Genomic DNA, 12,959 nt, shown 5'->3' with positions numbered 1-12,959 from the left:
GTCTTCCTACCATCCCCTGCTCCTCTCAACATGTTTTCTTTCCAGATCAGCTCTTGGTATACCCATCTAGACTAGAAAAAACTACAAAGTTATGCTAGACTTCAAATAGTTCTAATTTGGTGAAGTGAGTAGCAGACTTTGTAAGACTGAAGTTTTCCTGTTAGAAGAGTCATCTTTGGGAAATAAGGGAAGGACCAGTACAAAATCTTGCTATGGGTCGAGTTTTTGAACCCATATTTAAGAAATAGATGTGTGTGTGTGTGTGTGTGTGTGTGTGTGTGTGTGTGTGTATCAGTCTTAGTTTTGTACACATGCACAAGTCAGCCATATACTGGGTTGGCCAAAAACTTTGTTTGGGTTTTTCCATAAGATGTTACAGAAAAACCCAGACAAACTTTTTGGCCAACCCAATACCTTAGTCTTTGGCCTCAGCAAATATTCAGCTATACCAATAATTCTTTCCACAGAGTTGGCATCCTGGGGGAGCCTCGATGTCAGTTCAACCCCCATACCCTTATCCCCCTCGATACAGAGGAAAGCATGAAGTCTGGGGGACAGTCTTCCATGATAGAAAGAAATAACATGAGGATTCAGGATACACTGGACTCAGTCATGAGAAAGAAATAACATGAGGATTCAGGATACACTGGACTTAGTCATGAGAACGCTGTCCTCTCAAACAACATTCCCTAAATAATCTGTACATTCCATCTCTGTAATTAATTCCTGTATTTGAAGTAAACTACTTTGACTTAATCACTTTATACAGGACTAGTGTTTATTATTAAACTTTAAAAATTGTTCAAATTATTTTGTTAAAAGTTCAACAATAGACTAAAGAATTCCAGAAAGCTTTTGAAAACCTCCTTTTCCTATATTTAATAGTTTGCTTTGTTATTTATTTACTTCCTTGGCTTTTACATGACCATTTAGAGTAATGTATTAGGACATTTAGTCAGTGTTCTAGTGGACTAGTGAAGAAACATTCTGTTTATTCATTTCTAAATTCCTTTTTGTTTCATGAGAGAGTGTAATTGGTACATTTGAAAACAAAATTTCATAAAAAGGCAAATTAAATATTTTTAACATTAAATCTCTTTCTGGGGCTTCCCTGGTGGCACAGTGGTTGAGAGTCCGCCTGCCGATGCAGGGGACACGGATTCGTGCCCCGGTCCGGGAAGATCCCACATGCCGCAGGGCAGCTGCGCCCGTGAGCCATGGCCGCTGAGACTGCGCTTCCAGAGCCTGGGCTCCGCAACGGGAGAGGCCACAACAGTGAGAGGCCCCCGTATCGAAAAAAAAACAAAAAACAAAAAAAAACACAACTCTTTCTATGGCTATATTATTATTGGCATTGGGATATAAAGTACATCTGACTCATTTAAAAGCCTTTTAGCATATATGTTTCATTCATTTTTTTCATTTATTCATTTAACAACACATATGTTTCAAGCCCCTGCTCCGTTCAAAGCCTTGTGCTGGAAAATGTAAGGAAAAAAGGTCATCAAGACAGAGACCATATCCTCTGGTCTGAGTAGTAGAGAGGATCAGTAAAACACATGCCTGCTAATGATACAACATTGAATGTGTTAGAGGCCATTAAAGAGGTAAATCCAAGTGCCCTTTGAGACAGATCAGTAGAGCCCTCACTTCTGGGGGAATCGGGAGCATTGAGATTTGAATCTGGTGTTGCAGGGACTGGGTGGCACTAAAGGGGGACCGCCAGGCAGAGGAAGACCATGTGCAAAGGCACAGAGATGAAAAGGTATGCCCTGTGACCGAGGAAGGCGAGAGCCATGGGTGTGCGAGGGGGGAGGTGTGTGAGGGGGAGCAGAAGAAAAGCGGACTACAAAGGTCAGCCGAGCCTCCACACGCCCCACCAGGGAGTGAGTTGGATATTATTTGGTAGGCAGTGAAGCTTAGGGCCCGCTGATGAAACCCTTTCATTGGCTGCTGATTGTATAGTATCATCATTTAAAAAGTCCTATAGGAGTTTCGCCAACTAAAATAACTGGTCTGAATTTACCTTTCTGTGGCCACGGGTTTATCCCCAAACTTCAAAAATCCTCCTTTCTGCATTTAGCTAAAAGTTCGTTTAATGGAAAAAACTGGATGCTTTTTTCCAGATTTAATATCAAGAGCAGAGGAACAGCAGCTCCAGCCTGTTGATCATGTGGGGCAGCTTCTGTTCAACAGGCACTCTGTCTTCCCTCTCATCCTTTATGTTCCAGGTCAATTCCTGTTATTCCTGTTAAAACTGCAAAGTTTTTAAAAATCAAAATCCTGAGGTGGGGAGAAAAGAAAAAGAAAAGGAAAAAAAAAAAGGGGGGGGAGAGAAAAAGAAAGGGGGGAAAAAAAGAAAAAAACATCCTGGACTATGAACGAACCCTTCTTGGACTTTTTATTTACATAGAGCATTTGGTTGCACACTGTCATAACAAATTTTTATCTAGAACGTGTTGACATGGTTTGATTTTTGGGTTTTTTTTTTTTGATATGTAAAAAAATAAACCCTGGGAATTGTGGGACTTTTATAACTGTCTTTACTAGGGCACCAGGCTTTTTTTTCCTGCCTCCTTTCTGACCTGTGAGGCTTCAGTGTACTTCATTTATTAATTCCTTCAACTGTTGATTCATTTTTTCATTCTACAATTGCTATATTTCTACTCTGTGTTAGGCACCCTGTTTGGTCCTGGAAATTCAGTATGGAAAAAATATAGCCAGCTCTGACTTGGAACTGACAGTCTTGGGGAAGACAGATAGGAAATGAATACTCAGATAATGAACTAATTGCAATGATGATGAATATTGCAAAAGAGAGGCCTCATCTGCTTCCAGTATGACTCAGGTGGTTATTGGCAGGGCTGAGTTCCTCACAGGCTGTTGGACTGAGGCCTCGGCTCCTCGGAAGCTATTGGCCCAAGGCCTTTCTTAGTTCTTTGCCACACGAGTCTCTCCAAAAGGAGCTTGCAACATGTCAGTTGGCTTCATTAGCGTGAACAAGTGAGAGAGGAAGAGAGAATGTGCAGGCAAGACAGAAGTTAGTCACTTACAACCTAATGTTGGAAGTGATATTCCATCACTTTTGCTCTACTTTATTCACAGCAAGTCACAAGGTCTAGCCCACTCACAGGGGAAGGGGACCACCAAGGCCATGGACACCAGGAGGTAAGGCTCACTGGGGGTCATCTGAAAAGTCAGCCCGCCACACTGGCAGAAGAAACATATGAAAGTCTTGAGGCTGGAAGCAAAGCTCCTTCAAGTTGCTGAGATAAGGCTTTTGAGGCTGTAGAGAGGAAGGGTAGAAGGATGAGATGTGGCTGGAGAATAAGCAAGAGCCCTATCATGGAGGGTTCTATAAGTCTATTATGGATACACTTAAGATCAATGTGGGTTGTTCCAGTGTGATTGTGCAGTTTTTGTCTTGCACAAAGGCACCAGCGAAGGAAGTGGATGGGGAATGAGATCCAAATGCATATCTTCACTTCATTCTGGAACTTTCCAGGTGGAGTCCCTTTTTGTAATTCACAAAGCAGCAGTCTTGAATGGGTACCCTTTAATGGTTTTTAAGCAGGTGCATTGTTAAAGCTTACCAAGAGGGTTTTTTTAATTCAAAATATTCAAGTAAGAGAACAAAAAGACAAGCTACAGGCTGGGGGAAAATATTTGCAACGCATGTATCCGATAGAGGACTTGTATGCAAAATATACAAAGAACTCTTAAAAACAACAAGAAAACAAACACTCCAGTCAAAAAATGGGCAAAAGGTATGAACAGACACCTCATCAAAAAAATATATATACTCAGGACAAACAAGCATATGAAGAGATGCTCTATGTTATTTATCATTAGGGAATGGAAGTTAAAAAAGCAATGAGATACCACTACACACTTATTAGAATGGCTAAACTGACAATACCAAATGCTGATGAGGATTCAGAACAACAGGAACTCTTATTCATTGCAGAGTCAAAATGATGCAGCCACTTTAGAAGACAGTTGGAAGTTTCTTACTTTAATTTTCTTACAGTTAATATGAAAATGTAATAGTCAGATAGCCAACACAGTCTTGGAGAGAAAAACAGTTGGAGGGCTAACACATTCTGATTTCAAACTTACTACAGAGCTACAGAAATCAAGGCTGTTTAGTACTGGTATAAGAATAGACATTTATATCAATGGAATAGAATTGAGTCCAGAAATAAACCCATACATTTATGGCCAACTGATTTTCGACAAGTGTGCCAGGACAATTCAATGGGGAAAGAATAGTCTTCTCAACGAACAGTGTTGGGACAACTGGATATTCCCATGTAAAAGAATGAAGTTGGATTCCTACCTTACACTGTATATAAGCTTTAACTCAAATGGGCCATAAACCTAAATGCAAGGACTAAAACTAGAAAACTCTAAAATATAGGTGTTAACCTTCATGATCTTGGGTTAGGCAATGGTTTCTTAAATACGAATGACGCCAAAAACATAAGCAACCAAAGAAAAATATTGATAGATTGGACTTCATCAAAATTAGTAACTTTTGTGCTTCAAAGAAAACTATCAAGAAAATGGGGTGATGATTGTATAGCAACTCTGTGAATATACTAAAAAAAATGGAATTGTACATTTTAATAGTGAATTTATGGCATGTGAATTACATATCAATAAAGCTGTTATAAAGAAAAAAGTGAAAACACAATTCACAGAATGGGAAGAAATATTTGCAAATCCTATATGTAATAAAGGTCATGTATTCAGAATACATAATGAATTCTTACAGTTTGACAATAAAAACTAAATAATCCAATTTAAGAATTGGCAAAAGCTTTGAATAGACATTACTCCAAAGAAGATATACAAACGGCTAATAAGCACATGAAAAAACACTCAACTTTATTAGTCATTAGGGAAATGCAAATCAAACCCACAGTGAAATCCCACTTCACACCCACTAGGATGGCTATGAGCAAAAAGTTAAAGAGCAAGTGTTGATGAGAATGTGGAGAAATCAGAACCTTCACAACATTCCTGATGAAAATGTAAAATGATGCAGCCACTTTAGAAAACTGCTTATCCGTTCTTCAAAAAGTTAAGCATATACCATATGACTTAGCAATTCCATTCTTAGATATATACCCAAGAGAACTGAAAACATATGTTTACACAAAAACTTGCACACAAATGTTCAAAGAAGCATCATTCATAATAGCCAAAATAGTGGAACAAACCAAATGACCAACAATTGATGAATGAATAAACAAAAATGTGGTATATCCATGCAATGGAATATTACACAACCATAAAAAGGAATGATGTACTAATTCATGCTACAAGGTGAATGAAGCCTGAAAACATCATGCTACGTGAAGGAAGCCAGACACAAAAGGCAGCCTATTCTATGATTACAATGATATGAAATGTCCAGAACAGGGAAATCCATAAAGACAAGGTAGATTAGTGGTTGCCAGACACTAAGGGGAGGAGGGAATGGGGAGTGACTGCTAACAAGATTTCTTTTTGGGGTGATGAAAATGTCCTGGAATTAGATAGTGCTAATGGTTACACAGCTTTGTCAATAGACTATCACTGAATTGTACACTTTAAGAGAGTGAATTTTATGGTATGTGAATTATATCTCAATTAAAAAAAAACAAGGAAAGTCTGAGAAATTGCCACATGATGTCTAAATCTAATCTAGTATCCTGGATAGTATCCTGAAACAAAAAAAAAGGATATTATGTAGAAACTAAGGAAATCCTAATAAAGCATGGATTATAGTTAATGTATCAATTTGGGTTCCTTAATGTACCATACTAATATAAGATGTTAATAATCAGAAACTGGATGTGGGGATACAGGAATTCTCTATCATATCTTTGCAATTTTTCTTTAAAACTGTTCTAAAGTAAAAAGTTGATTTTAAAAAATATTCAGCAGATACTTATGTCACACCTGATATGTGGGCACAGAGCTGGACCACATATGGTCTTTGCTCAGGTTGCCCTCTGCGCAGAAGCGGAAGAATAAGATAAACACGTGCACAAAAAGGAGGCTAGAAGTCAGAAATCGAGAAACACTATGCAGTAGGGCTTAAAGGAGAGAGCCTCTCAGGTCAAGGGATTGGGAGATGGGCATAGAGACGGCTCTGGAAGATGTGAGGGGTCTGGATAGGCAGAGATGGGGTGGGGGTATCTGGGGATGCTTCCTGGGGTTCTCACAGGGTTCAGACCTGAAAATCGGGTGGTGATGGGGCCTTGTGCAGTTGAGCTGGACTGTGGGGTTTGCTAGGGGAGCAATGAGGACTTCTTCATGTGGGAAAGATGGTATCTTATTTCTTAACCTTTTCCAGGGGCTGCAAAACCCTTTCTATTCCGCCTTTGTTCAGGCTGCAGGGTCCTATAACATTTGAATCATCATCCTCTTCTAGGATTCAGCCTGTACAACCATGTCAGCATTTGCATCTTTACCTCTGTTTGTTTTTTTTTGTTTTTTTTTGTTTTTTTGCGGTACGCGGGCCTCTCACCGTTGTGGCCTCTCCCGTTGCGGAGCACAGGCTCCGGACACGCAGGCTCAGCGGCCATGGCCCACGGGCCCAGCCGCTCCGCGGCACGTGGGATCCTCCCAGACCGGGGCACGAACCCGCGCCCCCTGCATCGGCAGGCGGACTCCCAACCACTGCGCCACCAGGGAAGCCCTTTACCTCTGTTTTGAGCTTCAGTTCCATCATAGATACAAATCATCCTACTTAGAACTTGGCATATGTCATTTTGATCTCTACCTAATTTTTTTTTTTGGCTGCACTGCGTGGCTTGTGGGATCTCAGTTCTCTGACCAAGGACTGAAGCTGGGCCACGGCAGTGAAAGCCTGGAATCCTAACCACAAGGCCACCAGGGAACTCTAGCTAATTTTCATACCAAGAAAGAAAAATAAACGTGCCTCCTCCAAGCCCATTGCCACTGAGCTCTCCCCCCTCTGAACAAGTTTCAGTTTGCAGAAAGCAAGCAGTTTCAGGGGACTGAGAGCACAGGGTGAACTGTGCCCTTGTTTTTGCAGGACGTCTCCAGAGCAGTCTGTGTCTGGCAGTGGGTTCATAAAGTTGTTCTCTGCCTCTGAGTTTCTCTCTGTGAGGTGGTGCCCAAGGTGATCTAGGCGAGCCATGCTAAGGAGCTTGGTGTCCTGCACCACTTGCTTTGCACCTTGGCCTCCCTTGTCCTCCTTATGCAGAATGATTTGTTCTCATTTCCTTCTCCTGTGTCTAACCCAGAGGCCTAAGCAGAGCAAAAGGGGAATGCGCTGGGGCCAAAGAGCTCAGATCACACTGAAATCTGGCACAAAAATAGCCACCCACGCCTAGGACCTTTGCAGGGGACACTTGTCCCCCATCAACTGGCCAGTGTCAGAACACTGGAGCTATTTAGAATCAAAGTCTTAAGTCTATTGGTGGTTGCCCCATATCAACCTGTATTTCTTCTGGAAATAATTTTTAATGGTATCATCTGCCTAATTTACATAAGTAATCCTTGTTCAGTGTAGAAAGAAACCTTAGAAAACACAAAGAAAAAAATAAATGCCCATAATCTCATCACTCAGGATAACTCATTGTTAATAATTAAGTGAATCTCCTTTCAGTCATTTGTGTGCATTTATGTACAAACAAAAATGAGGTCGTGCAGTGTACCCTTGTCTGCAGCCTCCCTCCTTCAGAGAGAAGTACATCGTGAACTCAGCCAGTACCCATCTAAAACATGATTTTAATTGCCCTGTGGTATTCTGTGGTATGAGTATATCACAGTGTCCTTGCCCAGTCACCTATTTTCTTGTATACATACCTTGTCTCTCAAACTACTGCTCTTTTCCTTAGGATAAAGCCCTGCAAATGATATTGCTGCATCAAAGAGCACACTCCTTCTCAGGACCTTACGGTTGCTGAATTTCCTGCCGAAGGCTAGCCCCAAAGCAAGGCTACCTCCATCTGCGTATGAGAATGCTCACCCCTCACCTGGGCATTACCATTCCTTTGAATCCTTGCCAATTCTATGGTAGTGAAAAATGGAATTGTATGTTCATTCTAATGTATACTTTCTATTAACAGTAAGGATGCATACCTCTTCATATTGGTCATTTGTGCTTCCCCTTTTCTGATTTATCACAGAAATAATATGTGAAATGCATTGAGTTTCTTCAAGTAAACACATCACCCAACTCAAGGAACTATATTATAGTAGCACAGATAATAAAAATAACAGTACCTTGTCATAAATTCTAGATCAAGGCAGATGGTAATATATTACTCAATATAATATATATTACCACATGAAGGTTCTATTTTAAGTTCATTTCTCTTCTAGAATTGACTGCCAGGGGAAAAGCTTTTCTGTGATTACTTTCATCACAGAACAAGTATATATGACTTATCTTGGTTTCCTCTTTATCTTTTGCTTCAAGGAAGCACAGAAATAAATTTACTGCTTAATCATAAGAACTTAGAGCTTTGGTCTCTCAGATTTTTATTTTCTATCTTCACAACTTTGTGTTGCTTATACCTTTTCTTTTGTTTCTTTTTTAAATTATTTTTTTAAATTTTGAAATAACGGCAGATTTACATGAAGTTGTAGGATATAATACATGTGAACCCTTAACCCAGTTTTCTCAATGGTAACATCTTGCACAGTTACAGAACAATTTCACAACCGGATATTGATATTGATCCAGTCAAGATACAAAACATTCCATTGCTATGAGGATCCCTCATGTTACACTTATAGCCACACACTTCTTTCTTGTCCCCACCCTCTCCTTAACCCCTGGCAACCACTAATCTCTCCTCCATTTCTATAATTTTTTCATTTCAAGAATGCTATATACATGTAATCATACGGTACCTAACTTTTTGGCACTGGATTTTTTTCACTCAATATAACTTTCTGGGAATTCATCCAGGATGTTACATGTATCAATAGTTTGTTCTTTGCAGCACTATTTACAATAGCCAAGACATGGACAGATGAATGGATAAAGAAGATGTTGTACATATATACAATGGAACATTACTCAGTCATAAAAAATGAAATAATGCCATTTGCAGCAACATGGGTGGACCTAGAGATTATCATACTAAATGAAGTAAGTCATACAGAGAAAGACAAATATGATATCACTTATATGTGGAATCTAAAAAAATGATACAAATGAACTTATTTATAAAACAGAAACAGAGTTACAGACTTAGAAAACAAATTTATGGTTACCAAAGGGGAAAGGTGGGGGGAGGGATAAATTAGGAGGTTGGGGTTAACATATATACACTACTATATATAAAATAAATAATCAACAAGGAGGGCAATTTCCTGGTGGTCCAGTGGTTAGGGCGCTGCGCTTCCACTGCAGGGGGCACGGGTTCTATCCCTGGTCGGGGAACTAAGATCCCGCATGCAGTGCGGCACGGCCAGAAAAAAAAAAACCACAAGGACCTACTGTACAGCACAGGACCTCTACTCAAGACTGTAATAACCTATACGGGAAAAGAATCTGAAAAAGAATAGATATATGTGTATGTATAACTGAATCACTTTGCTGTATACCTGAAACTAACACAACATTGTAAATCAGCTATATTCCAATATAAAATAAAAATTAAAAAAAAATAGTTTGCTCCTTTTTATTGCTGAGTTGTACTCTGTGATGTGGATGTACCGAAGCTTGTTTAATTCATCCTTCAAAGGACATATGGATTGTTTCCAGTTAGAGCTATTACAAATAAAGCTGCGATAAATATTCATGTACAAGTTTTGTGTGAACATAAATTTTCATTTCTCTGAGCTTATACATTTTATAGTTAATTGTACCAGGTCTTTTTCTGTGAGTGGCTAGTATATAATCATAAATAAAGACCACCTACTATTTTTGTATTGTGATTGTTATTAGCATGTTATTATCCTTCATCTTCCAACTCCTCATGGCCTGGAAAAAAGCAGATGAAACTTGGAAGAGTTACATAGTGTGTTCGCAGGTCCAGTGGAGACCGAATTCTGATATATGTTCTCAACTCCTGGCTTTTATGTGGCTATTATGGAAATCACTGCAGCTCTTAAGACAGAGTTTATTTTTGCTTCTTCTCTCTGGAATCCTGGTCGATATGAAGCAAGTTTGATTTCTAATTGCTTGCTTAGGAATGGCTCAGAGGTGTGGTTGGATATTCTTTCAATGTGTGTGGGCAATTAAAACAAAAGTTCTAAAACAGATGCAAGTACAGTTGGCCCCTAGATTCACTTCATCTTGATCTCACATTTGAAATTAAGATAGTCACTTCATGGCACCATAGTTTTATACAAATCTCTGCTGAAAAGAATGTTCAATTTAGAGAAAGATACAGAATGAATCCACCATGAAACCCAAGCCGTGTGTTTTTATTGAAACCACATCTGACCAGCCATAAGGTAGAAATGGAGGGTGAGAAAGCGTGTGTACCTGTTCGTTTCTGAGGTTCTAAAGTGACACGACCAGATACAGCTGTCACTCTCTCTGCCTATATTAGTCTAATATCTGGCAATTAAATTCTATTTGCTCATTTGTTTCATTCAGCATTCTACTCACTCTGTGCCAGGGACTGGGGTGGGGTCTGGAAACTGGGAGATTAATTAGATGCTGTTCCTATGCTCAAGGGGCTCACACTCCAGTGAGGGGGAAGGTGATGTCTAAACAGTCAGAAGATGATGCGCTAAGTGCTTCCAAAGTGTATTCCAAAGTCTGCAGGTGGCAGTGGTGCCAGTGGCAGTCTCCAGTCACCAGGCGTGGTGGCAGCAGGGGGCTACCGGACTGGTTCGGCAGTGTGGTCTTGTCTGTGGTTATGGCTTCTTGTCCACTCTCCTTTAATTCTTGTATGTTTTCCAAGCCTTCCTGGTGATTCTACCCAATGTACTCCCAGTAAATTCTCTTTCTTCTTAAATCAGCCAATGTTGATTGATAGACTGCTAGTTTCAGGTTATTAGGTATCCCTCCAGGATTGATTTATGAATGTAAATGCAGGACTAAGCCTCACCCAGGTGTGAAAATGATGAAATACTTCCATGTCAGTTGGTAAATAAACACTGCTCCCAGCCCCCTGAGGCCCCAGGCTCCCTGGTCCCTCCCCTGGGACCCTCTCTCTCTTCCCTACAATCCATAATCTCAAGGTGTTACACTGGGCACAGGTGCTCTGGTACTACAGGTGGCATTCTTTCTGATTGACAGGTGCCTCTGGTGGTGCATCTAAATGTACACGGTATACGTATATGTTATGTATGTAAGTATATATAAATATCAAAAACTCAGGATGAATTCGCGTCAGATGGGAACTCACTGCGCATTCTGTGTGGCTAATGTGAGACCTTTCCATATAAGCACATGTAGATTTATTCCCTTTTCAAATGGCTGCTTGGAATTTCATTACAGGGATTTAACTACAAATGATTTAACCAATTTGGGGAGGTTTTACAAAATAGAGATATCCTTCCCCCACAACTCAGTACCACCTACAAGGGTGTGGCCAAGACAGCAGAGTAGGAAGACCCTGAGCTCAACCAAAATGACAGCTGTTTATAGAGCAGCTATCAATGAGAACAACCTGAAGGCTGGCAGAGACATCGTCTACAACTGAAAATACAAAGGAGCCACAATGAGATGGGTAGGAGGGGTGGAGTCACAGTATAGTCAAGACCCACACCTGCAGGTAGGGGACCCACAAACAGGAGGATGACCACAATTGCAGAGGTTCTCCCCAAGGAGTGAGGGGTCCAAACCCCACACTGGGCTCTCTAGCCAGGAGGTCCTGCATTGGGAGGACGAGCCCTCAGAACGTTTGGCTTTGAATACCAGTGGGGCTTAATTTTAGGAGACCCAGAGGGCTGTGGTAAAGAGACTCCACTCTTAAAGGGCACATCCAAAATCTCACACGCTCTGGAACCCAAGGCAGAAATAGTCATTTGAAAGGAGCCTGGGTCAAATCCACCTGCTGACCTTGGAGAGCCTCCCAGAGAGGCAGGAGACAACTGGGACTCACCCTGGGGACACAAGACACTGGCGGCGGTCATTCTGGGGAGCTCACTCTATCACAAGGACACTGGTGGCGGCAAGTGCCATTTTAGAATCCTCCCTCTAGCTTATGAGCCCCAGGACCCAGCCTTGCCCAGTATCAGTCCTGGGATGCCCCTAGCCAAGCAGCTAGCTGGGCTGGGACACAGCCCCACCCATCAGCAGGTCAGCTGCCCTAGGCTCCTCTAAGGCCCCCGGCTACCCTGGGACCCAGCCCTACTCACCAATGGGCTGGTACTAGCACTGGGATGCAACCTCACCCATCAGTGGGGTGGGGGAGGGCACCAGCCCCAGGAGCCCCTAAGCCTCAGCCCTGCCCACCAGTGGTCCGACATCAGCTCTGGGACTCCCAAGGCCCTGCATCCAGAGATCCTGGGACCCAGTTCCATCCACTAGTGGGCCAGCAGTAGCCCCGGGCCCCCTGGCCCTGCAGCCAACTGTCGAGATCCAGCCCCACCTGCCAGTAGGCCAACATCAGCTCTAGGACCTCGAGCCCTACAACCAGAGAACCCGAGACTTTGTATGGTGACAGATGGTAACTAGACTTATCATGGTGATTATTTTGAAGTGTATAGAAATACCAAATCACTATGTTGTACACCAGGAAGTAACGTAGTGTTGTAGGTCAATTATTCTTCAAAAGTAAGAAACAAACCCATAGAAAAAGAGATCAGATTTGTGGTTACCAAAGGCGGAATGTGGAGATAGGTGGGGGTGGGCGGAGGGGGAATGGGGTGAAGGTGGTCGAAAGTTACGAACTTCCAGTTATAAGATACATAAGGGCTAGGAGTGTCAGGTACGATGTGATAATATACTACTGTATTATGTTATATGTGAAATTTGTTGAGAGTAACTTCTAGGTGTTCTCATCACAAGGAAAAAAATATTTGTT

General features: G+C 41.4%; 1 protein-coding gene across 5 annotated transcripts in view; it reads left to right on the top strand.

Moving 5' to 3' along the window:
- The window catches only part of PPP1R36 (protein phosphatase 1 regulatory subunit 36), a 39,894-nt gene extending 30,638 nt beyond the window's left edge, over positions 1 to 9,256 (top strand). For 4 of the 5 annotated variants that reach the window (XM_073800376.1, XM_073800374.1, XM_073800375.1 and 1 more), the window contains one exon: positions 468 to 776. In XM_073800376.1, the coding sequence (XP_073656477.1) occupies positions 468 to 627 (160 nt within the window). In that variant the 3' untranslated portion in view covers positions 628 to 776. Of the gene's footprint in view, positions 1 to 467; positions 777 to 7,859 lie in introns of those variants that run through there. The other variant, XM_073800377.1, reaches the window with a different exon arrangement.
- Positions 9,257 to 12,959: the final 3,703 nt, after the last annotated feature.

The sequence above is a fragment of the Tursiops truncatus genome, chromosome 2 (genome assembly GCF_011762595.2).
Source record: "Tursiops truncatus isolate mTurTru1 chromosome 2, mTurTru1.mat.Y, whole genome shotgun sequence".
Classification (NCBI taxonomy): Eukaryota; Metazoa; Chordata; class Mammalia; order Artiodactyla; family Delphinidae; genus Tursiops; species Tursiops truncatus.
This window is presented reverse-complemented; position numbering and strand designations above follow the sequence as displayed.